General features: G+C 37.5%; 1 protein-coding gene across 4 annotated transcripts in view; it reads right to left on the bottom strand.

The window, feature by feature from the left end:
• Positions 1-26,886, bottom strand: part of slc4a5a (solute carrier family 4 member 5a) — a 36,785-nt gene that overhangs the window by 7,047 nt on the left and 2,852 nt on the right. For 2 of the 4 annotated variants that reach the window (XM_079872251.1, XM_079872254.1), the window contains exons 2-19: positions 24,549-24,607; positions 19,236-19,463; positions 16,317-16,449; positions 15,453-15,613; positions 15,033-15,188; positions 13,737-13,829; positions 12,749-12,804; positions 6,182-6,339; positions 5,993-6,080; positions 5,689-5,843; positions 5,480-5,608; positions 4,727-4,901; positions 4,403-4,536; positions 3,921-4,192; positions 2,343-2,404; positions 1,790-1,981; positions 300-413; positions 17-178 (exon numbers count right to left, since the gene is read on the bottom strand). In XM_079872251.1, the coding sequence (XP_079728377.1) occupies positions 17-178; positions 300-413; positions 1,790-1,981; positions 2,343-2,404; positions 3,921-4,192; positions 4,403-4,536; positions 4,727-4,901; positions 5,480-5,608; positions 5,689-5,843; positions 5,993-6,080; positions 6,182-6,339; positions 12,749-12,804; positions 13,737-13,829; positions 15,033-15,188; positions 15,453-15,613; positions 16,317-16,449; positions 19,236-19,463; positions 24,549-24,606 (2,526 nt within the window). In that variant the 5' untranslated portion in view covers position 24,607. The remainder of the gene's footprint in view (positions 1-16; positions 179-299; positions 414-1,789; positions 1,982-2,342; positions 2,405-3,920; positions 4,193-4,402; positions 4,537-4,726; positions 4,902-5,479; positions 5,609-5,688; positions 5,844-5,992; positions 6,081-6,181; positions 6,340-12,748; positions 12,805-13,736; positions 13,830-15,032; positions 15,189-15,452; positions 15,614-16,316; positions 16,450-19,235; positions 19,464-24,548; positions 24,608-26,886) is intronic. The other 2 variants (XM_079872252.1, XM_079872253.1) reach the window with 2 other exon arrangements.

Below are 26,886 nucleotides of genomic sequence, written 5' to 3'. Positions count from 1 at the left end.
CTCACTGCATGGATACCTTTAACTTATTTTCCTTGCGGTTTACAATGACAGCACTGATCTGCTGATCCATGAAGATGAGGATAGTTACGAGGAGAGCAGGGACGGAGCTTGCCAGGTAAACCCACCACGGATTCTTTCCGAATGGCATCACAAACCAACCCCGGTCGGGGCGTGTGGGCTACATGATTTGAAAACAAAATAACCAATACACCTTTGAGAAAAACTATAGAGGAAGCTCTATAAAGTCAAGATCAATTTCTTTCTTCAGAACATGCGAGCTGAACTTCATTTACTCTCACCTTGAACTCTGTGGGCACAATGAGTTTGGGTGTTTTCAAACCTATAAGCATGTCCAGCCCCACAAACGTCATGATGGACATGAAGATGGAGAAGTCACTAATTAACTTCCTCAGCTTGATAGAAACAAAACATATTAAAAGAATGAATAAAACACATAGCTGCAGCTGCAGAAATATAGCACAATGCTGTTGAAGAGATACATGTAACATACTGGTTTGCAAGCCTGCCACCTTTCTATGAATTGCACAGTTTTGAATGCAGAAATGAATGTCAACACAAGATCACGGAAGAGTTATTTATTTATTTATTTAATGCTTGCACTCAGAGACTGAGAGACTGATGTATGCTTCCGTTCCAAACACATACACCGCGTCCAAAATCAAATACTTCCCTACTATATAGCATGCAAAAAAGTATGCCAAAAATGTAGTATGTCCGAATAAATAGTATTTAAAAAAACTGTAGGCGAAAAGTTCCCAGACGACCTACTACTTTGCCGAGATTGTGAATCTGAAGTACGCATTTGAAGTATAATAATAATCATCTTAAGTTATAGCGCCTTTAAAGGAGCTTCTTAAAGTATTTTAAAGGGTAGACAATAGAAATACAAAGGAAATACAATTACATTACTATCCCATAAGGCCACAGGAGAGGATTTATGAATGGCAGTATAAAGTGACTGATGCAGGTAGGTCATTCACACTCTATAGAACATGCTTTTTTTACTGTCGCGAAGTAAGTCCAAATTCAGATGTAGCACCTATTCTCAGACGGTATGCGATTTCAGACGTAGCGATAGAATCATTTAATGTCACTATACTGTATAGAAGACACCATATACGTGCAATAAAGAATGTATTAAGGACTGCAACAGTAGTTTATACCATGTCGTTTATGAGTTTATACCGTGTGATCAAGCTTTGTTTCATAATTCATATATACAGTATTTAGAAGTGTAAATATAATACACTGATTATGTTTTTACTGTAATAATTACTACAAACGTATTAGTTTTCCAAACTTTTCTTTTGTCTATTTAAGAGATCCAACCAAATCAGTCAAGCCCTGTAACAGAACGCATAAAGGATGTTGTAGTCACATGACTCTTGTACTAAAGGTGTAAATAATAATAAACAACTTTTTTTTTTTTAAAGTGACATTAATATAAGTTTTGTGTGACACATGCATGATTACACCCACATCACATTGCTCACCTTTCATGATTTTTGCAGGTATAAAGCTCTTTTGATTGAACTAACACTATGAAAGATCCTACTGGTCTTACTAAATCCCATCAGTAATTAGGAAAATTCAGAATAAAAGTTAGAGACAGACAACTTTTCTTAAACAAGATATAGTCAGACTCAAGGTTTTGACATAAAAGAGGAAATGACATGTCTAAGATAGCAACTAAGGACAAAGTAAAAGATGGAAGAGTGCAAGTGTAAAAATCTGTTTTAGCAAAAGTTGGGTAAGAAAAAGGTATTACCTTTGTGGGAAAGTAGCGACTGAATTTGAACTTCTTCAGAGTGACAGTCATAGTGTAGGTCCCGAAGAACAAAATGAAGGACATGAGAGCAAGATCTGGAACATACTTGCAGGTTTTTCCCACCAGTGAGCCTCCATATTTCACACATTCCTTCTTACTCAATTGAGTCCAGTCCAGAGCTGTTACGTTTAACTGAGAAGATGGGAGAAACGCAGAGAAAAAAAAGGTACAAATCAGGGATAGGAGGGAGGAATTTAGACAAAACAAAGGGTTGTGTGGTGGATAAATGGCAAAAAAGAGAAAAAGAGAGAATAAAACAGGACAGGACCAAAAACACAGCAGGCATGATCAGTAACAAAGGATGCATTTTAATTAAACTAATTGGATTCACTCATCATGACATAATACAAAAACACAAAATGTCATTGTGGGCTATAAAATCAGTGATAGTTAGTGCAAATACAGTGGATTCAAAGGCTATAATCTAATTCGAGGTCATGCTAACACAAATGTTAACACAGATGTGAGTGAGGTGAAGACAATAGGCACTTACACCAAAGAGAGCAGAGGAATTATCTGGCACTGGGACTACAACATCGAAGATCATTGGTGCCACTGAACAAACAGAGAAAGGGAGAATCAGAGAGGAAAATGAGCAGAACGAATGGAAATCTGAAAAACACTTTGTTAGAAGGATTTATCCAGGATCAAAGCCAGCTTTGGCAAATGTAAATGACTGCAGGTGTAGCCCAACTAAAATTTTCATTTGGTTTTTGAAACAATCCAGCACGCCTGAACTACTTTCAAAAAACCTCACTGCTAGTTTTCATTCACTACTGCAGGCCATTAGACTAAGTACAACAAACTGTCCAGGTGAAACTCATGCATATTGAAAAGTACTCACATCAATCAGCAGTCACGTTTGGGGTTTGCAGCAAAAACAAACATAACACAAATAAGTTACAATAATCACATGCACTCAGCCAGTTCTCTTTAAACACCCAATGGAACTTTGTTTAATCAAGAAATTAATATTTGACATATGAATGTATGCATATTGACAGTTCAGTGACTGCAAAGTGAAATGTATTCAGTAACACTTTACAATAAGGTTTGATTCGTTACCATAAGCTAATGTTTAAAGTATAATGAAATAAGACTGAATCATACCTCTACAGCATTTTAATAATGTTCACAGTACATACACTATACCATTCAAAAGTTTGGGGTCGGTAATTTTTTTTAAATGTTTTTGAAAGAGGTCTCTTTATGCACATTGCTCACCAATCATTATTTGATCAAAAATACAGAAAAACAGTAATATTGTGAAATATTAAAACACTTATGAATTATGTTTTTCTATTTTATATATTATTTTAAAATGTAATTTCTTGTTGTTCATGTGATGGCAAAGCTGAATTTTCAGACCGAGTTATATTTTGATTTAAAAAAAATTACGAGGACGGTCAAAAAAAAAGAATGATTTTTTTTTTTTAATGAAACCCATGGATGAAACATTTGCAATATGATCAATAACATGCATTTTGAAAATAGATTTTAATTTTACAGTTTTACAAGTACCAAATTAACCAATTTTACAGTTTTTTGATACAGTTAAAACAAATAAAACCTAACAAAATTAAATTCAAGTTAAAGTATTTTGAACAAATATAAGTTTACAATGAACAATAGTAAATTTTTTAATTAGTTCATGATTCATAAAGCCTTAAAGGGTAAACTTAAGGTTGAGCCACTGTAGTCACTTGGACTATTTTAACAATGTCTTTACTAACTTTTCTGGGATAGCAGATATCAGTTACCTTACAGCCTATGAAGGAGTGATCCAGCTCTCAGATTTAATCAAAAATATCTTAATTTGTGTTCCGAAGATGAACGAAAGTCTTACGGGGTTGGAACAACATGAGGGTGAGTAATTACTGACAGAATGTTCATTTTTGGGTGAACGAACCCTTTAACTAATGTTAACTAATTGCACCGTATTGTAAATTGTTACCATTTGTTCTTCATGTGTAAATCTTGACACACTAAATTAAGGTAAATTTGCTCTACATCCAATTTATTCCACAATTAGTTTCAGAACTGATGTGCTCTACGCCAAGAATGGACTTACTCGGATCTGGCGCCACACACTCGCACTTGTAGGCCGTAACGTAGTCTGGTTTGAAGTCAGTGTTGATGGGATAGTATTTAAAGGATCCCACCATCTTCTTGATGGCATCAGAGATGAAGATGAAGGAGATGAGGCTAGAGAAGCCTTCCTCCGTGAAGCGCGTCATGTACTTTATGATGTAACTGGCATCCGTGACGACCAGGAGCAAACACTGCACGCAGGAGTGCATTCCGATCCACAGCCTAAGCTCCATGTAATCAATCCCATTATTCCTGACGAAAAGAAAGTTTAAAGAAAAAACAAGGAAAGGTAAATACTAGGGCAGTGAACACAAGAGAGCAATATTTGCATCAGTGAAGACTAAGAGAGAAGATTTATGAGGGTCTTTCACATGATGAAAGTGAGCAATCAAGGCTGTACTTTTTTTGTCCTCAATAATAGACTGTGAAATTATGATGGATTGGTGCGAATGGCTCTCTCACTTGCTGAATTCATAAAGCAGTTTCTCAAAGATGAGGATGGGGCCTGTTGAGCTTAGAATAATGAGAGGTTGACCGCTAAACAAGCAGAAAACCGTTCCAGCTAGAGCGGTGCCCAAAAAACTCTCCATCACACCCTGACAGACAGTTAAACAGGGAGAGAGAGAGACAAGGAAACAAGGTGAGAAAGAGAGGGACAGAAAAGAAAAGGGCTATAGATGAAGCTATGTCACAAGTGTCCTTGTTAAATGCTCCATAAAAGATGATGACATGCAACTTTAAGCAAACTGTCATGTTCAGTGTCGAGTAGAAAACTGCGAAGTGTACCTGGTAATTGTCTGTGGCATCCCCTAGAAGCCCCCCAAAGGTGATTGCATTGGTTATGCAGCCCAGGTAGATGAAGAGCACCGCAGAGATGGACTGAATGTGGATGCCTTCATAAAAGTCACTCGGGTACCAGGGGATCTTCCTCTTGATGTCAAGGAAAAGGCCACCACAGAACCTGCCCCGAAAACATAGATGTTTAATCCATTATTCATCAGTGACTTGTCCGCTTTAGCTTGTATTAGACAGACAGAGGCAAGATCTATCTTGAATATTAGCACTGAGTAATGGCACCAATTTTCTATCTCTAAGTCCTCACATACCCTCTCTAACCCAAGTGCCAAAAAGCACATTACATTTTCCCTTTTCGACATATTGATTAAGATACAAACTCTCTTAACCTTGGAGCTCTGAAGTATCTTTCAATTATTTGTAGAGACAGATAAAAAACACTTTAAAACTCAAGCTATACCCAAAAGCTATACCCAGTCTTTCAGCCGAAGTGTTTTAGAGACTCTGCAAGGTCGAAGTAAAAGATTCTTGGGTCTTTAAGATCAACAGGCAAATGTAAATGTGCCGTACACTCAGTTGGTAGGGCTGTGCGCAATTCAGAACTAAATTGTGGTTGTCATTTAAATTTCAATTAAATTCCTGAATTTAAGCTGAATTTGAATTGAGGTGGTAAATATAAGGCAGAATTAAAATGGATGGATGGATGGTGCCTAATTATGTCAGTCAGTGTATTCACACACCCACCTCCCCGTAAATGCCAATTCTTCGCCAAGTTCATGAGGAACAGGCATTTCCTCATCCTCGCCAGCAGCCCCACCGCCGCCTGCTGTCCCGTTCATCTGACCCAGCTCATTGAGGTTAAACACAGACTTCCTTTTCAGAGAAACAAAGAGGAATGTAAAGATGTGAAGCATATGGGCCGAACAAAGATACAGAAGAAGAATGAGCTTTACCTTTTGTCTGCTGAGGGAATTTTTTTGGGGGGTTCTATGCGAATTTTGGGGTCCCATTCTCCAGGTGGAAGTACAATCACCTCGTCCAGGAACTCATCAATGCCAGCAATCAGATCCTCCCGGTCCCTGGCTTTATATGCTACATCACTGAAGAGCTGTGGATAAAACAGAGGAAATAAATATTTGGATCACTTTAAAGGGCAATGTATGAGTTTATCTTTTTATCCAAGTTTATCTGGAAGAATTGAACATTAAAGATAAGTAAAGAAAAATATTAACTGCATAACAAATCAATCAAACTTACATCATCCACCATGAGAGTGGCAATGGCCCGTCCAATCTCATTGTAAGATTTGGCTTTACCAGGAGGCCCAAGTAGCACAAACAAGAATCTGTCCATTAAGAGATGTATGGTCAAAGCTTTAGTTCATTAAACATTTTCCATGATCTTTTTATAGATATAATGTGAGTTTTTAATGTGCAAAACTGTTACCTGGTGGGCACTGGGACTTCCGTCAGACCCCCAAGAGTAGTGGCCTGAGACAGCCGAACGAAGGCAACAAAGGGTTTATCTAAGAAGTCCACTTCTCCCACCAGAACATTGGATGCCTCTGCATCTCTGGGGATTTTCTTCATGAACTTGTTCTTCAGCTGAAATCAAAGTGAGTAAAGAAAAAATAACATAAAAGGAGTAAGTACAAAAGGACCCATGTGCTGTCCTTTAACCCTTCTGTTCCATCACAGGACCCTTGTTGTCATTTAACTCAGGGGCTCTCAACTCTGGCCCTCGAGGTCCACTTTCCTGTAAAGTTCTGCTCCAACCCTAATCAAACACCTGAACAAGCCAATCAAGGTCCTCTGGATTACTAGAAAGTTACAGGCAGGTTTGATAAAGGTTGGAGCTAAACTCTGCAGGAAAGTGGACTTCAAGGGCTAGAGTTAAGAACCCCTGATTAAACTCTTCTGTTCCATCACAGGACCCTCATGTTGTCTTTTAACTATTCTATTCCATCACAGGACCCTCATGTTGTCATTTAACTATTCTATTCCATCACAGGACCCTCATGTTGTCATTAACCCTTCTATTCCATCACAGGACCCTCATGTTGTCATTTAACTATTCTATTCCATCACAGGACCCTCATGTTGTCATTACTTCAACTTCAACTTTCAACTTTATTTTATTTCGCCATGTATACAGATACTAGGAATTTGATTTGGTCTTCTCCATGCAGGCAACACACAGTAAGAACAGAAAAAACAATACAAGGACAAATAGAGACATTATGAGCAATAAGTTAATATGAATGTAGAAAGTGTTGTGTTAAATAAAAAATAAAGTGCAATGAATTCCAGGATTTAAGAGTCATTTAGGAGGGCTATTGCTTGGGGGAAAAAACTGTGGCGGTGGCGTGATGTTTTGGGTAAAAAGGCCCTGTACCGCTTTCCAGAGGGGAGAAGATTAAACAGACTATTGGCAGGATGAGAGGAGTCGGCCGCAATCTTCACAGCTCTGTTAATGGACCTGGAGCTGTACAGGTCCATGATGGGGGGCAGGGGGCAGCCGATGATCCGCTCTGCTGCCCGGACGACTCTTTGTAGCCTGGCCTTTGCGCGGACTGACGCAGAGGCATGTTAGCACACTCTCAATGACCGCTCTGTAGAATTGTACCATGATGGGGGGACTGAGAAGTAGTCCTTACAGGCGGCGGAGGAAGAACAGGCACTGCTGGCCTTTCTTCACTAGTTGGGAGATGTTATTGTCCCATTTGAGTGTATTGGTGATGGTTGTGCCCAGGAACTTAAAGTGCTCTACCACAGTCACGGATGAGTTATTAATGACCAGAGGAGGATGAGTCAGGGGCTTTTTGCAGAAATCCACTATCATCTCCACTGTTTTGTCGATGTTAAGCTCCAAGTTACTGACTGCACACCAGGACTCCAGGAGACTGACCTCTCTGCGGTAGGCTGACTCGTCGTTGTTGGAGATGAGGCCTATTATGGTGGTGTCGTCCGCATATTTGATGGTTTTGACAGAAGGGTCTCCAGAGGTGCAGTCGTTGGTGTACAGTGAGAATAGCAAGGGGGACAGCACACAACCTTGGGGGGCACCGGTGTTGACTGTGCGGGGCTGTGAGAGATGTGGGCCCAGCCTGACATACTGGGTCCTGTTGGTGAGGAAGTCTGTAATCCATGAGCAGAGGAGGGGGTGAATGTTCAGATGGGTCAGTTTGCTGTGGAGGAGGTCGGGGATGATGGTGTTAAAGGCAGAGCTGTAATCCACAAACAGGAGTCTCGCGTATGTGTTCCGATTGTCCAGGTGTTGTAGAATGAAGTGAAGTGCAATGACCCACGCGGGGCTTCGAACCTAGTGCAAAACACATTGAACTTGTCTGGTAGATTGGGGTCGTTGGAGGCTGGTGGGGGGGGGGGGGGGGGGGGGGGGGGTGGGGGGGGGGCTTTTTGTAGCCCGTGGCAGATTGTAGTCCCTTCCAGGCAGCTCTGATGTTCTTATCCCCGACCTGTTGTTCAATCCTGGCCTTATACAGCCTCTTAGCATGAGTGCGTATTTGGCCTTGGTGTAGGCAGCCTTGTCTCTGCTCCTGTGGGCCGCCTCCTTCTCTCTCCTCCGTAGCCTTACTTCCTTATTGAACCATGGCTTACTATTACCATAAATGACAATAGATTGTCTGGGAATGCAAAGTTCCTCACAGAAGTAGATGTAGGATGAGCATGTGTCTACATACTCATCAAAGTTATTCCATGCCAATTTAATAGTTTAATAGTTAATAGTTAACTCTTCTATTCCATCACATGACCTATATGATATCATTAAACCTTTATTTTCCATCACAGAACCTTTATTTTGCTATTTAACCCTTCTGTCATAGAACCCTTATGTTGTCATTTAACCCTTAAGTTCTATCATATTTACATACCCTTACATAGTAATTTTTTCCTCTCATAAAACATACGTTTTAATCTGGGCAAAAAAATGGGCCAGCCCAAAATGGCTAAACACTAAGCTTTTACAGTATTTGTCTTAACCACAAATTATTGGTCTGAAAATCAGCTACATTTAAGCAAATGCATTACTTAAAAAGCCATTGATTCTCAGAAAAAACATCAAAGACAGAATGAAGTTTTTGACAGAATATGGGAAGTTGTGTGTGGAGTGGTAAATCACAATGAAACACGAGTTGCATGGTGATGCTCCAGAACAGTGTCTTTGAAAATCTGCTGAGAAATATAATAATAATTGCACCTCCACCACAGTGAAGCATGGAGGAAGAGGTGTCATTGTGTGGGGAGCCTTTTTAGCTGCTGGTATTGCTGAGCTACTTCACTGTGAAAAGTCATTTAATGCTTTGGAGTGCAGGAGAATATTGTAGAATGACTTGCTTCCCACAAATGAAAAGTTCTTATCGAAAGGGGAATGATCAGATGTTATTTTTCAATGAGACAATGATCCTGCCCAAATTGCAAAGACAACCAAGAAGTGGCTTGCGAACAAGTCCATCAGGCTATATTTTGGCTATGTTATATGTTGACTATTAAAAAGAACAGTTGAACATCAGTTCACAAATAACAACATATTGTTTAAATGATTACTGCCTTTAGTTATTATTTTGGAATAAATGTAAAAATGCTTATACCATGGTCTGGGTGAATACTCGATTCTGATTGGCTGCAGGGTGTCCATTAAAAAGTGATAGAGGACACCTAGTAAAGGAGTTCTGGTGAAACTGACTGTTTACCGTTCGAAATTAATAAATAAATGCGCTGGCTACATCAGCTGTGAGTAACCATAGCAACAGGCAGTCAAAGTATCTATACGGACTATAAATCGAGCGGACTATAAATATCTCCGGTTGCTAAATAAACCGTCATGCGTAACCAGGGAAACCAAGTTATTGTTTGTAAAAACTTTAGATTTCGATTGTAAAACTAATTAAAATATAAACTAATGTTTTAAAAATGTGTTATTTGGCAAGTGACCATGGTATAAGCGGGTTAATGCCCTTCGAGGTGTCCATTGTCAGGTATTAATGGACTTCGCCGTTGTCCATTAATACCTGACAATGGACACCTCGTCGGGCATTAACCCTTACTTAAACACTTACTTGATGAGATTTGTCCTTGGTTTTCATAAAAAGAACATTAATTTCATAGTATTGTTAGGCCTAATGAACACAAAATAGAATTTAATTTGTTTTCTCTTTTTTTATGTAATGTTTCTTTAACCAGGAAAATAAGACAACATTAAGATGACTATATGACTTATGAGGATATATAATTTATTATTGTTATATATTTGGTATATTATATTACTGCTCTTTTATCAGAAATTCTTTGTGCCAAAAATCTGGAACTGCACATTAACACAGTTGATTTATTGTTGTTCACTCTATGTGAAACACACACACACACTTGTACTATTCTAAACTCCCTGAAAACAAAAAAAAAGTCTTCAGGCTTTATCACTTCGAAGACAGCACAATTCCATCTGAAGCCCTTGAGTAAAGTGCAGTCTGGATTTAGATTAGCCTTACTGCTTTTCTTCTGTCTTCCTTTGAACAAATTGTAAACCAAACATCCGTCCCCGGTGTTACGCCATTCACGTGGAAGGATTATATCTCAGCTGCACATTGTACATGAGGGATTCATATGAATAGAGAGAATTTAGAAAGGCTAGGTTATCTGGCAGACAAAGCTCAAGGTGTTGAGGCCTGTATTCCAAAAACCAAAATATCTAACTTCTTTGGATAGCAGCAGAGAGTGCTCAAGAAACATTTCTTATTCTCTGGCACTGGAAACCTGCAAAGTGGAAGGCAAGATGGCCCTGGCAGGCTGTGACCACCGCCTGCTATGCTTTCACTCTCCCAAAGGAGTCAGACTGTCTTTTCTTCAATCCAACTCAGAAGAAAACTGCAACCTTACCATCACTGAATGGGCAGCGATCAACTCTTGGCCTTCTCGGTACGTTCAGGGTGCCGTACTGTCCAGCGTGGCCTTAGCAGGCCCCAGGGCAGCAGGCCTCGACTCACAACCAGCCATGTGCTCATCCAGGAGAGAGAGGACTCTCTCTCAACCACAACAGAATCAAGGACAACCTCAGGAGTTCAACGTCTTCATTCAATGCAGAAGAAGTCCATCGCAACTCCCACCATTTGCTCTGCGTGTCCTCTCCGGCCCAGGGCCGGCAGGCCACGATCTGCACTCCAGCCATGAGAACAGAGTCGAACTAACCATGCAAGTTCATCATATCTTCTTCATCCAGCGGAGAAGAAAACGATTGCAACTTCAACAACTTTAATTTTCAACCACTTCAGGAATTGTGTCCACTGCACAGACCATGCAAAGTATCAATTTAATGAGGTGCTCTGAAAATGATAAGCTGATGGTTCTTTTCATAGTTAAATGGATCTTTTCCATAGTTCCATTTCCTGCTTCCGGTTCCATATCACTCACCATTTTACCTATGCATGTATGTATGTATGTTTGTTTAGTTTAGTTATGTTTGTGATTTAGGTAATAAAACTTGTGCACAATATGTATTTGGTTCTGATTCTCTGCTTGCAACAAAATCTAGTTTACGATCTTGATCTTGTTACATGCTCTAAGCGCTGTACATGCTAAGAAATAAATATTTTTCGGTGGCCATGAAAGATACGATTTTCTTAGAATAAATGAATAATCAAAAGAGTTCGTTGGACGAACTGATTAATTGATTGAAATATTAATTTAGCTACATCAAGTTAATCCAATTAACTGACCCAAATATTAATAATGAATCATAAAAAGTTATGAGTTATTATTAATATTTCCCCTTTGAGCTAACTCGTTACATTGTCATGAAGAGGTTGAATAATTTTGAGACTGCAGAAGTCATTAAAAGTTGCATTTTCTGTTGAATTTGGGGAAACCAGCTATTTCAATTACTTTTGTTTGATTTGTTCATTGCAAACAGCAGAAAGTCTGTACATTTTGCCAGTAAACCTGATTTTCAATGGGGGTTGAATCATTTCATACTGTGTATAGTCTTAGGGTCAAAATCATGTTGTTATTATTGTTTTAGTCCAGCTAATGGGAACTTTTTTGTTCAGACAAGACTAACAAGCAAAGACATGAGTTACAATTGAAAGACAAAAATAATTAACACATTCCTGTAACAATATATCTTCATAAACAAAGAAGGGCAGTAATAAATGAGTGTTGTAACTGATGGCTATAGCCTTGTACATTGTGTGCACATGAAAAAAAGTTGGAAACAGTGACACTATTTTTCCAAAGGGAACAGACCGCAGCTCTGCATGTGAGATGTGCAGCTGCATGTGCAGCTCTGCTCTGTATCTCTCTGCATGTGAGAGCTTAGCACGAGGACCACACGGTCAGATGGCACGTTTTACCAATGGCAGATCAATACTGACCTAGACACCAGGCCACGGCAATGCACATCTCATCAGATCGGCAGAGCCACAAAACACACACACACACGCACACGCACACGCACACGCACACACACACACGCACACGCACACACGCACACACACACACACACACACACACAGCAACCTCTATCATACATGCTGCTAAGTTTACTTTTTAGTACAAGCACAGTTTCAACTATCAAATACATCAATTTATAAAACGTCTCCATCAAAATATGGAATGGAAAGTTTACAATTTCTCATTTTGGTGATGAATCTGAAGGACTACAGAACTAACTTTCTGTGACCTCAAAACATGGTGAAATCACATTCAACTCTAAGAATATACCTTTTTATATTAAGAAAAAAAATATAAATTGTGTTGATTTTCAATTTCAATTTCAATTATTCATCAATTTCCAATATGTTGATGATAAAGACAGCAGAAAATGCATTGATTTCTAGAATATGTTTGTCAGTGTGGAAAACTGGACACGGCAGCTAAAAATAGTATCAAAGCAAATACAAAATATCTGTGAAGATTGTGAACAATATAATCGCTGTTGTGCCTTGTCAAATTGTGGCTTTCTATTACATATAAAGACACATTGTGATAACATGTGACTCACCTGGTCTGTGCTTGGTGAATCTGCAATGTCATTCATGCTCCTGCTTTGAGCGTGGCCTGCGGACACAGGTACAAATATACACAGAAACGCAATTATAAATATTTCATCAAAATGATAAATATTTAAGTCTTACTCCAACATGATATAAAGCTGACTAGCTATTTAACAACTAATATAGCATCACTCACTATCTAATTAAAAATCTACTCTTTCTGGACAGCTCTAATGAAAAATCTGTCTATAAAAATGCAAATTGAAAACACAGCATGTTGATCTACCACATTATCCTAGGCAGAATTAACTCTTTAATTGCTTTTAACCAAACCCAAAGATCACAGACACTTTCTAGATGAATACAGTTCAGTTCAGTTCATGAACTAACAATGAAAAATAGTAATCTTAGTTAATGTTAATTTCAACATTTACTAATACATTATTAAAATCAAAAGCTGTATCTGTTAATATTATTTAATGGACCTGAGGTGAGCTAACATGAACTAACAATGAACAATCCTATTTTTTTATTAACTAACGTTAAAAAAAGATTAATAAATACCGTAACAATGTATTGCTCATTGTTAGTTAATGCATTAACTAATGTTAACTAATGGGACCTTATTGTAAAGTGTTTCCTGTCAGGGTTATGTGTTGTTTTCCTGTGTTTTGCGCATGTTTCCCTGGTTCCAGTTTTCCCACCTGTTTATTTGCTTTGTTTGTTGCTTAGGTTACTGATTTAGTTGAACACCTGTTAATCATTGCTTTGACTGCTCTGGTATTGTATAAAATGAGCTTGCTTTCTGTCAGTCTTTGTTCGGTAGTTTGGTAGTGTAAAGTTGTTCCATCCATGTTTTGATGCTGTGTTAAGTAAACTGTAAATAAAGGACTGCTGAAATTAAATCTAGCTTTATTTTCTTCCTTCAACCAGCTGTGGCATTACCAGAATATACAATAATGATAAAAAAGGATTAAAAGAGGTGCAAAGACTCACGTAGTCGGCCATAGTTTGCTTGCTTGCTACGCAGATCTTCTGTAGAGCGATTAAAATTTGCTCCAGTGCCAGGAGTTCGGGCTGGGCTCCGAGCTATGAGAGATAAACAACATTACTTTTTATAAAAATTACCTATTAAGCAGACAATGTTTTTCTAATGGCTTATGTCAATGAACTGTGTAAAAAGAGCAATGAAAGAACCCACTGAAAGAATTAAAATGGGATTGGGATTGTTCACCAAAAAGTCTGTCATGACCTACTCACCCTCATGTCACTTGAAGCCCATGTGATCTTATTTATGCTCAGGTTGAATTTAACAATGGGCTTATCAGTCTAAACAACGAAAGTGGATGCTTCCTTTATTTTTGTCCTTTTCAGAGTTTTACATCCGCTTTGCTCTCATTATGGAAGATAGTGGCCTGAATGCTCTGCTGATAAACTTATTTAGTTTTTTGCAAGAGTTTACACAATATAAGTGTGAGTAGATAATGATCATTTTGGGATTAACTGTCATCTTAAGACCATTAAAGGGGTCATATGAAGCGATTTCTTTTCTTTTCTTTTTTTTTTTGTGTGTGTTATATAGCTGTTTGTGCATGTATAAGATCTGTAGAGTTACAAAGCTCAAAGTCTGTAAGTATGTTTTCATATTTTAAGAATTTGCTACTGACTATTCAAACGCGAGTTTTGAGCAGTATATCGCTTGTTTGTCGTTTCTACGATCACAAATGCAGACATTCAAGCCATTATAATCAGTAAGTATGTCCCCAATGAAATAAAACCTTAACAATCTGATACGGTCTGGTCCAGTCGTGAAAGTTGAACGATCAGCTTGGTCATCTGCATTTTCCGGATCAGATTCGGGCTCGAATTGATACGGTGGTACCAACATTATCACCTGTCACTGCTTTGGGAGCTGATGTTCCAAATATGGTGAGGGGTATGACATTTCCGTCACACACTTAAGGTAGTCGGGCCAATTACAATGGACTGGATCGCTGGCCAATCAGAGAACACCGCGCTTTTCAGAACGATGAGCTTTGTAAAAATCGACGTGTTTCAGAAAGGCGGGGCATATAGGTGCAACAATAATGTGTACGGTATGTGTAAAATAATAACTTTTTTAACCTAAAACCGCGTAAACACATTGCATTAAACCAAATACACAAAATAATGTTCTTTTTAGATATCATATATCATAGTCACAATTTTCATTTTTGGGTGAACTATCCCTTTTAACCAATTAGGCTGCATTCTACAATAAGATCCAAAAACATTTAAAGACTGAAGACTCACTGGCGCCTCCAGGGCCAGACTTGCCCAGATCCGCAAGGGAGCGATGGATTGGCTTCTTTGTCTGATGTCTGTGCTTTCTCAACAAAACAAAGCTGATTTTATCTCTCAGATCAGGACTGATCAACCCTTCCTCTATCTGACGTTCGATGATGTCATCTGCATGAGACAAAAGTTAAAGTGATTTGCTTTAAAAGTACATTGGCACCAAAACTGCAAAAACAAAAATGCATAAAAACTGTAGAAACACATTATGATGCATCAAAAATAAAATAAAAAAACAATGAAAAAGAAACCCTTTTATGAATTACACTTCAGTATGCAAGACGATATCTGTTGTACAAAGCGTTAGATTGTTCAGAGTACATCAGTAGCCCTCCCATCAGATGAAAAGCACCCAGAATAAAGAGTGTCACTGCTCACCAACTATCTGTGGGAGTGAATATCCCTCCAGGTCCAGCAGCACGGTGCCTGTCTGAAGGCATGTCCGCAGTTCAAACAGGCTGTGCAGGGAGAGCGTGGAAACGTGGGGTTTGCTCCATCTCTCCCCACCCTCTTCGACCTTTTCCTCAAACTTAACCCACCTGCAGATACGCACAGTCACAAACAAAGTTGAAGTCAAGCAGAGAAAAAAAGGAAATGTAAGTTTCTGATGTCGTTCTGATGAGGATGCTGTTTGTTTTAAGGTGAAATGTGTAATTTCTGTCTCACTGTAGCAGAGGTGCCCAAACCTTTTAGTACAAAGGGCCATAAATCAAACTTGATTGACCATAGTCCAAAAATAAATATTGCATTATATCCAAACATATTACATTAAAATGTTTCGTTTAAAAAAATATAAAAGCACCATTTATAATGGTTACAAATGACAAATATCTGTGCATTCTGACAAAATAAACATATATTTCATTTACAGCTCAGTATATTCACTAGAAGTAATTAATCACATCAGTAGTTATTTTAGAATTTTAAAATGAGCTTTTTTATATATATATTTTGTTTTCATTTTCATAAAAAAATGTGCTTTGTCATTTTTTTGCTTTTGCATTTTTTCAAGTTTTTTAAAAATTATATTGCCGTTTTTTGTATTAGTTTTTCACCTAATTTTTACATTTTATTTCAGCTTTATTTAAATTAAAGAAAATATTTTTAATTGTTTTACTTTCATGATAATGATCAAATGATAATTACCGTGCATGGTGTCTTTATGGATACATAACTGTTTTGAAACCACTGAGCCACACAATTGATCAGTTAGTGCAAGACCTTTTTGATTATGTTTTATACCTTGCTGATTCTTTCCACTCCAGCTCGTCTCCCTCGTGTTGCAGCGTGTCCATCTCAGTGAAGAGAGTGGGTGTGGGCATGGCCTCGTCCTCATCCCCTAAAATGTAGCGCAGTCGTTCTGCTGCAGGGGACACTGTGAAATGAACAGGATAAAAAGTGATTGAAAACTTTTTTTGCTTGGATCTCGCTCAGTCAGACATCAGAATGAGATAGCCTTCAAAAATAAAAAGTGCAGTGGAATGCAGCAGCACACACAGTGAAAGTATTAGCTCAAAAGTTAAGAAGAATCAACAAGGATCCCCACTGTGTATGTTTGATACATTGCTGTGATGATTGCCTGTGCCTGGAGGAATACCACAGTGTAAGCCATTGTTCATTAATTTTCTGGGCGAGGACTAAATCTGTGAGCTGTGACTGAAGCTGAGAATCCACACTGTGCTTGTTTTTCTGGGCTTGTTTGAGGTGATACCAGGAAGCATGTTGCAAAGTCCAGGCCTTTCTGGTCTTTTTTTGTGTTTTCATTTCTTTGTTCAGCATTTCTCAGCTCTAACACCTGTTAGGTTCATCTTTATTTCTTATTATGGTTTGATCATTGCGCCTGTTTCATCCACACAGAGGCTTCCTGAGGACTAAAGATATGACTCAAGAAGAGACACCTGGAGAACAGAAGCCCATAGATGTCAAGATGTGAAAGATGGCAAAAGAGCATAAGTGTCTTTAAAACTATCAAATTCCAGTCTATTATATGTGAACATTGTTAGACTAAACACATAGAACACAGCTGACAGAGAAACAAGAGTTTTATTAAAAAGGCAAGAGGCAAGAATGCAAATTGTCCTGCTGTCATGGACACTTTTATCATAATTCAGCAATATGATGCATGAACAAGTGATTACTAAGAAGCTGTTGACTGAAATTAAGTGTAATGCCAAATGTATAATTACTCACAGCTGTAAGTGAGGCCAGGAAAGATCAATAACATTGGCTGTGTCCGAAATCGCCCCCTATACCCATAAATAGGGTGCTATTTGAGGGGACAGCCATTTGTAGTGGTGTCCGAAACCATTGTGGACGTTATCGAGTGCACTCATTCAATCCCAAAATGTACACTCAACAGTATATATCTATGCACTTAACGGCTAGAGAATACCCATAATGCACTGTGAGGGTCATGCCGAATGAATTCCCGCAATTAATGAATTATTAGTGGAGTAAAGGGTGCAATTTCAAACAGCTATTGAGTTCCATGTCATCAGCAAAGGAAGTTATGGCCTTTTTAGCCCATGTCAGAGGCATTAGTGTTTAAAAAATGGGAGATTTTCAGTAATAAAGCTGCTTAGTCATGATGTGTATTTGTAAGCCAAACAGGGGTGCGTTTCCCGTAGGCTACAACGATGTAGCTAGCTGGTTAACTACCATAGTACGATGCATCATTGAAGAAATCAACTAGCTAGTCACAACTGTTTTAAATTACGGACGTGGCATCCTAGGACTATTTCTTGTTTTTCTCAGTTATTTTGCTTTATTTCCAGATTCAATCATAGGCTCGTTCTTACGTAGTAGAGCACGTTCGCACATGCACAGTCTTCAAAAACGTCACTGTAAATCTCTTGACAAACGAAAAGAGGTAAACAACATTTGTATTCTAAATAAAAGACAGATTGTACTGAATGTCAGCTTGCTTATTTTGCTCAAGACTTATTAAGGATTTATTAAGCCCACATGTCATGCAAACAAGAAACTATGCTTCTAACTACAGGTCGAGAGCTACGAACATTCACAAACAGCATTGCAAAGTTGTGTGGTTGGAACGATGGTTTCGGGAAACACCGACTCATTGAACTATGCTGATAACAACAGAACTTGCGAACATAGTTGGCTAGCGATGCTTTTGGGAGACGCACCCCAGCTAATTCGGCATGGTTTCAACATTCATATTTTGTCCCATGTCATAAATTATCTTAATTCATCGAAAGTGGTATATTTTACAACATAAGTTGCTAACAAATAGCGTTAGCAACTTATGCTGTAAAAGAAATCGACAAGCAAGAATTCGACAAGCAAGTAAAATTATATCCTTGTGGTCCTTTTTTAGCTGTTTGTTTGCATCAGTGTTGTTATTGTTAACTAAAACTATCAAAAGAAATGTTGCATTGGCAACTAACTGAAATAAGTGCTAAAATTACTAAAACTTTAACTGAATACAAGTAAATTAAAGCTAAATAGAAATATATTTAAAAGTGCCTGTAATGTTATTTTGACTTCAAATAGCCTATACCCATTTTGTACATATTATTAGTATATTATTAGTGTGCTAATTTAGCATAAAAGTACGAAGTGAAAGAGCGTTGCGCTTCCTCTGAATGTGCATTGTTCTGTGCTGACTGCAAACTTTTTAGAATGTTTAGAGATGCATCACCATAATTGTTTTTCATGGTCTTCTGTTTTGCAGTGACGAGACTATCCTGCTCTCGGGCAAAGCATGATATTGAGAGTGAGGGTGTGGGGTATATCTGATAAACCAGGCACAACTCTATTTCACTCACACACACACACAGAAATGTATGGCATATTGCTCCCTATATAGTCCTCTTGAATTTGCATTCTCTCTTTCAGATTTCCTTGAGTCTACTACCTCACAGGGCATTTGAATTTAACCATTTCCCATCTTTTGCACTTGTTGGATATAAAATCCATGTGATTCTACATTCTACTACCTGTTTTTGTTGGGTCACCAGTCTTTTGGGTCATCATATTGGCAATAAAAAAGTAAGTAGAAAGGTTTGAAATGTTTCCTTTTTTTTTATCCTGCTCAGTCACAACACACAAGTATCATCATATGATGTAATATATAGGACACACTTTAATCACTAATGTGAAGGACTTCAAGTTCTGTTTCAGAACTGATCGAGGACTCACTGGTTCTGTTGATGTCTGGTGGCAGGCTGTGTTCTGGATGATCCAGGTTTGCCGCCTCTAGATCGTATCTGTCTCTGTCATCACAAGGATAGTGTTCTTGTCTGTGATGGTCGTGCCGAAGTCTTCGTTCAACATCTGCATCATGACTCGACATGGACGACCGTCTCCGCCTGCGTTTGCGACGGTAACCGCGGGGGACCGGAACACCAATATAGATGGATTGATGGTCTGAGAGAGGCAGATCACACTATGAGAAGAAGCTTAACAACATATTGTTCGATGTCATTGATTTTGGAAAGTAATTTCATGCTCCATAGAAAATGTTCTGCTCATTCAAGCCAACATGTTCAAGACCAAAAGTGCCATGATCTGGTGTAACTATTGATGGAGTAGCCCTCAGTACTCACAATGTAGGATCAATAAATAGCCTTTTCAAATAAAATACATTTATTTGAAATAGTTCTTCATGCTTCCAGTTCTGTCAAAGCACAGACACTTACAACACGAGAATGCCTAGCCATAAGAAAAACATACTGTTTAAAGGCACACTATGCAGTTTCCGTTTTTCTCAAACAGCGACCCCTAGAGTCACTGTGGAGTACTTCTATTTAACGTTACTGTCGTAAATACCACTCATGCAGAGTAGGGCTGTCACTTTACGTTCGAAAATCGATTGCACAATCGATCGGACCAACCAACACAAGTTTCGAAAACGAAAATAGGGAATCGATTTTAACGGTCTTTTCTCGGAACGCGTCCAGCTCGTCACAATACGCCCGCAGCGAACGCGCGTCACACAGCAACTCTGACAAACACACATTATACTTCTGCATAATGTTTCTATTTTTACTACAAAAATGTGAATTCTGTCTCATGCATACAGATACAGATTCAGGCTACGGTCAACAATCGCCTACGTAGGCAACATTTGTTTGACTTTTCTAACCGTAAACACGGGCATGTTGAAGACAGTAATGTTTTTCATTGATGTTATGGCAGTCCACTCTGCTTATTACTTTTCGAGAATGTTGCACTCCTGTTTGTCATTGTGCACGAAACTTCACGCCAATAAATCAACAGGAATATTGCTGACTTGTGCGCGTCTCAAGCGCCCTCTTTACGTTCGTCCTAATGCCTGTTAGTTGTCCGTGGATTTGCCCATATTTGGAGTTTAAAATGGAAACGTCTTTAGACATGGAAAATCGATTTTACAATCGATTCAATGAACACATATGTCTAAAAAATCGAACAGGATTTTTTCACAAAAGTGACAGCCCTAATGCAGAGCCGTCTCTGCACTCTTCCAACCGCGTTTTCTTCGTCGACTCTGCCATGATTCACGTCTGAAATGTGTGCTAGTGTCTTCCATAGAGGCTGCTTCATATGTTGCTCTCAAACTTGCATTGCTTGTTTTCTCAACAGCGTGATTCGCCCTACCACGAGTTTGTTTACCATCGAAATGATTTCGAAGCTGTTATATTAAGGTACAAATCTTGCACAGTGTGCCTTTAAATTCACTCTCATCATGCCATTCATGAGTACATCAGTACTGATGTACAGCTTTCTTGTAGCTCAAACAGTAGTGTTGGTGCTTGCAACGCCAAGGTCATGGGTTTGATTCCTAGGGAAAGCAAGAACTGATAAAAATGTAAAATATGTCCCTTGAAATGCAATGTAAGTCGCTTTGGATAAAAGCGTCTGCCAAATGCATAAATGTAATTCATCAAATTATTAGAGCAAAGCAATTGTTGGGAAGATCCATTAATCCAGCAAAATATGAATAAATGTTATTCTTATTATTCTTATAATGAAAAAGGTTTCAAGTGGGGGGGGGGGGGGGGCACATTGATATTTATAAGAAATGTTTCTTGAGTACCAAATCAGCATATTGGAATGATTTCTGAAGTATCATATGACACTGAAGACTGGAGTAGTGATGCTGAAAATTCAGCTTTGATCACAGGAATAAATGAATTTTTAAATTTATTAAAATAGAAAACAATATTTCTGTATTTTGGATCAAATAAAATGGAGCCTTGGTGAGCAAAAAGAGATTTCTTAAAAAAAATGTTTGTGTATGTAAGATGGAGACGGCCCCATAAGATTCACTGTCAAAAGCAACATTCCATATATGAATTTATTTATCCCCCTCAGGGAACACTTGCTTTTGTAATTTCATGTAAATTTTCCCACATCTTCTTAACATATGTTTTATGAAGTATGAAGTGGAGGAAGAAAAAACTGGTTGATTGTGAAAGCGAGCGGGTATATGAAAAACATTTTTAGCTGTTGGCACAGTAATAATAACTCAACTAATTTGAATATAATGTGCTTTGTACAATGTTTAATTATCTATCTATTTGAGATGGCAAAATGGCAGGATAATTGTGACAATTTATTTTCTTGAGTGGGTCTGTCAAATCTTGAAAAGATAATGGGAAGAAAAGGAGAGTGGGTTAAAATGAGCCTGTTTCTGGCCCAGTTTTTGTTGTAGCCATATTTAGGAGGTGCTCAGTAATTGATAGGAGCATATGTTTAAGTGTAACCTTGTTGAAGCACACATTCTACAATCTTATATAAACTAAGCTATAAAATTATGTTTAGTAAGCCCATTTTGTTTATCAAAGGTTCCAGAAGTAAACATGCATATGCATTAGATTAGAAGATATCTGACAATAACTACACTCTTAAAATAAAATAAAAATATTAGCATTGATGACTCCATGAAGAACCTTTAACATCCATGGAATCTTTCCATTCCACAAAATGTTTGGTAACGCTTTAGATTACAGCCCGGAAAATACTGCGTAATTGAAGCGATTTTACAGTGTAACTTTCTGTCATTAAAGTGTACCTATAAAGTACTTACATGTAAGTATAAGGGAACAATATGTACAGTTTGGGGAATAAAGGGGTAACAACCAGGAGAATAAAAAAAGATATATTTATACTGCAAGTATTATAGAACTAAGGGGTACTTATTCTACTATTATGATACAAAAATATAACATTTGGGAGCAATTTAGCAAGAACATACCTTTTTGTAATAATGGTGTACCAATACATACTGTATAGGCTTTTTAAAAATTACAAGGTAAATATCTATGCAATTATAGTATTCTTTCTAACAAAAGTGCACTGAAAACTAAAACAATTGCAACTTTTGCTTAAACATTGGGGGAAAATACTCGTTTCATGTAGTGGTGCTTGTGACCCTCTTACATACACACAATCTAATATCACTGACTCGGAAACCTTTATTTGAAAAACAACTTAATTCAAAACAGATTTACAACACTTCTTTTTTGTTTAAATCTGCTTTTTTTTGCATTTCAAATGCTTAAGTCTTGAAAGAAAGTAGCACGTTTTGTTCCCCCTTTTTTCTCTTGCTTGGCTTCTTCCTTTTGTTCCTCTTCTCTTTCTCACATCCTCACCATTTACTCATCTTTTACCCTAACGCCATCCAAGATGTATACGACTTTACTTCTTCAGATTAAAGGGATGGTTCGGAGTAAAATCAACCTAGGGTCCTTTGCACCAAGACCTTGAGCCAAACACCCCCCCCCCCCCCAGAAGTTTTTTTCCCCTTGGTTGAACATTATTAAAGTTAGAGCTTATTCAGAGAAATCAGTCGGATGGCTATAGTGCAGGCGCTAATGGATCCAAGGATGTATCTCGTAAATGACCCCACTAATAATGCCCAGAAAGGTACCAAATTTCTACAGTAGTACAAGGTTCTGTACTCATAAAAAGAGGCATTGGAAAGTTTGTAAGTACATCAGGAGTTTATTTAAATAACACTTGCCTGATGGCTCATGCTACTGCTAACCCGGACGTCGACGTCACTTCAGTGGATTGGGAAAAGCACGTAAAAATCCTGCAGAAAGCGATGCATAAGGATGTAGTGTAACGACGAATTATTATTAAGCCATCCGGCTGATTTCTCTAAATAAGTTCTAACTTTAATAATGTTCAACCAAGGGAAAAAAGGCTTCTGGGGGGGTGTTTGGCTCGAGGTCATGGTGCAAAGGACCCTAGGTTGATTTTACGCTGAACTATCACTTTAAAACAAATGAAGGTTTTTAGAAAGAAAAAAAAAAAAAACATCTCTGGGAATACATATAATGCAAGCTCGTGTGTTCCTAAAAGTTGGAGCATCAAACAGCACATACTGCAATAACTACAGTAATCCATACGACCCCAAAGGATGGATCAATATCTTCTGAAGTGAAACGATAGGTGTTTGTAAGAAATATTACAATATTTTAAACTTTTTAAACCGTACACTATCGCTTCAGACCAACTGTAATAAGTTGTTTGTCAAATAAAGGTTTCTGAGTCAGTGATATTAGATTGTGTATATGTATTTTTATTGTACTTACCCTGTAACTACATGGAACAAGAGAGTAACAAGAACCACTTTAATTTACGGCCAGTAATGTCACACTTACCATGTAACTACATGAAACAAGAGGGTAACAAGGACCACTTACCCTGTAACTACATGGAATAAGAGTATTTTCCCAGCATTTAAAAAAATTGCAATAGTTTTAGCTTTATTTGCCTTGAAACATGTAAACATCAGCACTTTTGCTATCAAAAAAAAAAAAAAAGTATAAATGCATATATGTACCCTGTCATTTTTTAAAAGCCTATACAGTATGTATTGATACACAATTATTACAAAAAGGTACGCAGTGTATGTTCTCGCTAAATTGCTCCCAAATGTAAGATTGTTATATCATAATAGTAGAATAAGTACCCCTTAGTTTTATAATATGTACAGTTTTTTTTTTTTTTGTTACCCCTTTATTCCCAAAACTTTACATATTGCTCCCTTATACTTACATGCAAGTACTTCATAGGTACACTATAATTACAGAAAGTTACGCTGTAAATTAGTCTTAATTACGCAGTACTTTCCGGGCTGTAATCTAAAGCGTTAACAAATGTTCTTTGGAAAAAGGTTCTTTTGATCATAAATATGTTCTTTACAGAAATAAAAGAATGCTTCTTTTAAGAATTGTTCAATGAAAGTTTCTTTGGGGAACCCAAAATGGTTATTCAATGGCATTGCTGAGAAAATTCTTTTTAGAGCCTTTATTTTTAAAAATGTATTTTTAAATAGTATCTTTATTTTTTGTTTGTTTGATTATTCTCTTTGCATTTTTTCTTCAACCAAACACTGAGTTAAGATAAAATGTCCCAAACTAACCTCACAACACAACATTTAACTACTGTCATGCTGATCGCGCCTACGTGCGTCCGTGTGTGTGTGTGTGTATCTTGTTTCATGCCTAAGGCTATACTCACCCTCCTCCTCTTCATCATAGCGGTAACGACTGTTTCCCATGGCTCGATCATGGTCCATCCTGAGAGAATGCAGATAAGAAGATTAAATATTGATAAATATGGCAAAGACAGAATGTGTTTGCTGTTTTTGAGTCTGTGATATGTCAAAAGTTGCAAAGCAAATGTTTATTTCTGTGTAACATCCTGAAAATATTTCAAATCTCGTTATGATTTTCGTTATGATCGTTTTGATCGTGCACAACAGAAGGTCAGAGGCATGACTTGGGGCAGTGGCACACACTGGGCATTGAGCTTCCTGCTGAATCACTGCCAATCATAGATCAATAGTGAAATAATTAACAGAGCAAATGACCGATGGAAAGATACATAATTACACGACCAGAGGAAAACCCGTGTCTAGCTAAAGGCCAGTCTCTTCCATTCACTATAAAGCCACAATCATTGTCTCACTGGTTACCATCTTGAGATAACCTTACAAAAATGAGCACAAATTAAACTTCTACATTTTAGGAGCTGAATTTCTGTGATTTAATTACAACTGTGAAACTGAATTACTACTGCCTGCTGGCTTTTAAAGATATTCTGGATACAATCCAATAAATGTGTAATAGGCTTTTTGTGAACACTACACATTGTGTAAATTGTTTGTGCTTCTAATCAATCTAGCTCTTGTGCAATTTGAAATGAAAATACACTACCGTTCAGAAGTTTTTGAAATAAATTAATCCTTTTTGTCAGCAAGGATGCATTAAATTGATCAAAAGTGACAGAAAAGACAGTTACAAAAGATTTATATATTAAATAAATGCCGTTCTTTTGAACTTTTTATTCATCAAAAAATCTTGATTTTTTTCTTCACAGTTTCCACAAAAATAGTAAGCATCACAACTTTTTTTTAACATTGATAATAATAAATAATGATAAAAATAAAGGATCATGTGACACTGAAGACAATAATATAGTAGCTGCTGAAAATGTAGCTTTGCCATCACATTAATAAGTTATATTTTTAAATACATTCAATAGAAAACTAAAATTAAAAATATTTTACAGCATCACTGCATTTTTGATTAAATAAATGCAGCCTTGTTGAGTGTAAGATACTTTTTTCCCCAAAATTATTTAAAAAATATTAATGCCCCAAACTATTTGCACAGTAGCGTATACTTAAACCAATAAAATGTATATACTACTGTAGAAACAACATACTCATTTGTTTTGATCATTAAAGCAGGATATTGACTGAGGGCATCCAAAGTAATGATAACAGATAAAGCCAATATATTATGCACAATAATGATCTATTTTTTCCCAAATGTTCCTAGTTCTCTAACAATAATTCATAGGATTGCACCATAATTCTTGCTCAGGAGAGGAATAATAAACTTGTAGATCATAATAAGGTAGCATGGTGTTGCATTTGATTAGCTGTGTTGGGATCCAAACTGGATAATTAGTTGTCACATTGGTGTCCTTCACACCCAATGGCCAGCAGAGCAAGAGAGAGAGAACAATGGTGAAAGGGAGAGAAAGAGAAATGCTGTCGGCCATCCTCTCTCACAGGCTCAATCAATTGGTCCCCATTTGTACTCAACCCACTTACAGCACTGGCCCAGTATCCTCTCTCTCTCTTCCTGCATGTGTTGCTCTAATTTCTTTTTGCTAACCTCCCTATTCTCTTTCACTCAGTCTATACAGAACAACATTCACAAATTAATTGGTAATTTCCCTTCACACTGTTTCACTTGCTCATTAGTTTATAAGCAACACTCAGAATTTGTAGTATTGACAGTGTTAATTCACCATAAACATTTTACTTTTCCTTGCCAGCATGAGATGAAGCTATTAAAACTGAATCTTGCAGTGTCAATCAGTGATTAAAATGCATGAAATAGGTCTTGTTCACAGGACCCCTTAAATGGGATGTAGTGACAAGAAACATGAATATATTCATCAAGTTAAATGAAATCTGATTTAGTAATAATAAGTGATTTATCTATCAATTCTGCAGATTATCTCATGCATTAAATGAATCAAGAAAAATGTCATTGTTCATCACAGCATGAGCTTGTTAATTACTTTTGAACTAGCATTCAAAAGTTTGGAGTCAGTAAGATTTTTTATTTTTTTTAAAAAAGTCCCTTTTGCTCACTAAGGCTGAATTGAATTGATCAAAAATACAGTAACATATTATGAAATTGTATTACTACAATTTAAAGGGGTGGTATAATGCCCTTTTCACAAGATGTCCCCAGATGTCCCCAGAGTGTGTATGTGAAGTTTAGCTCAAAAATACCCCACATATTTTTTTATATAGCATGTTAAAGTTGTCACTTTT

Source organism: Squalius cephalus (genome assembly GCF_949319135.1).
Source record: "Squalius cephalus genome assembly, chromosome: 5".
NCBI lineage: Eukaryota > Metazoa > Chordata > Actinopteri > Cypriniformes > Leuciscidae > Squalius > Squalius cephalus.
The sequence above is the reverse complement of the archived record's forward strand: the minus strand, read 5'-3'. Positions and strand labels throughout refer to the sequence as shown.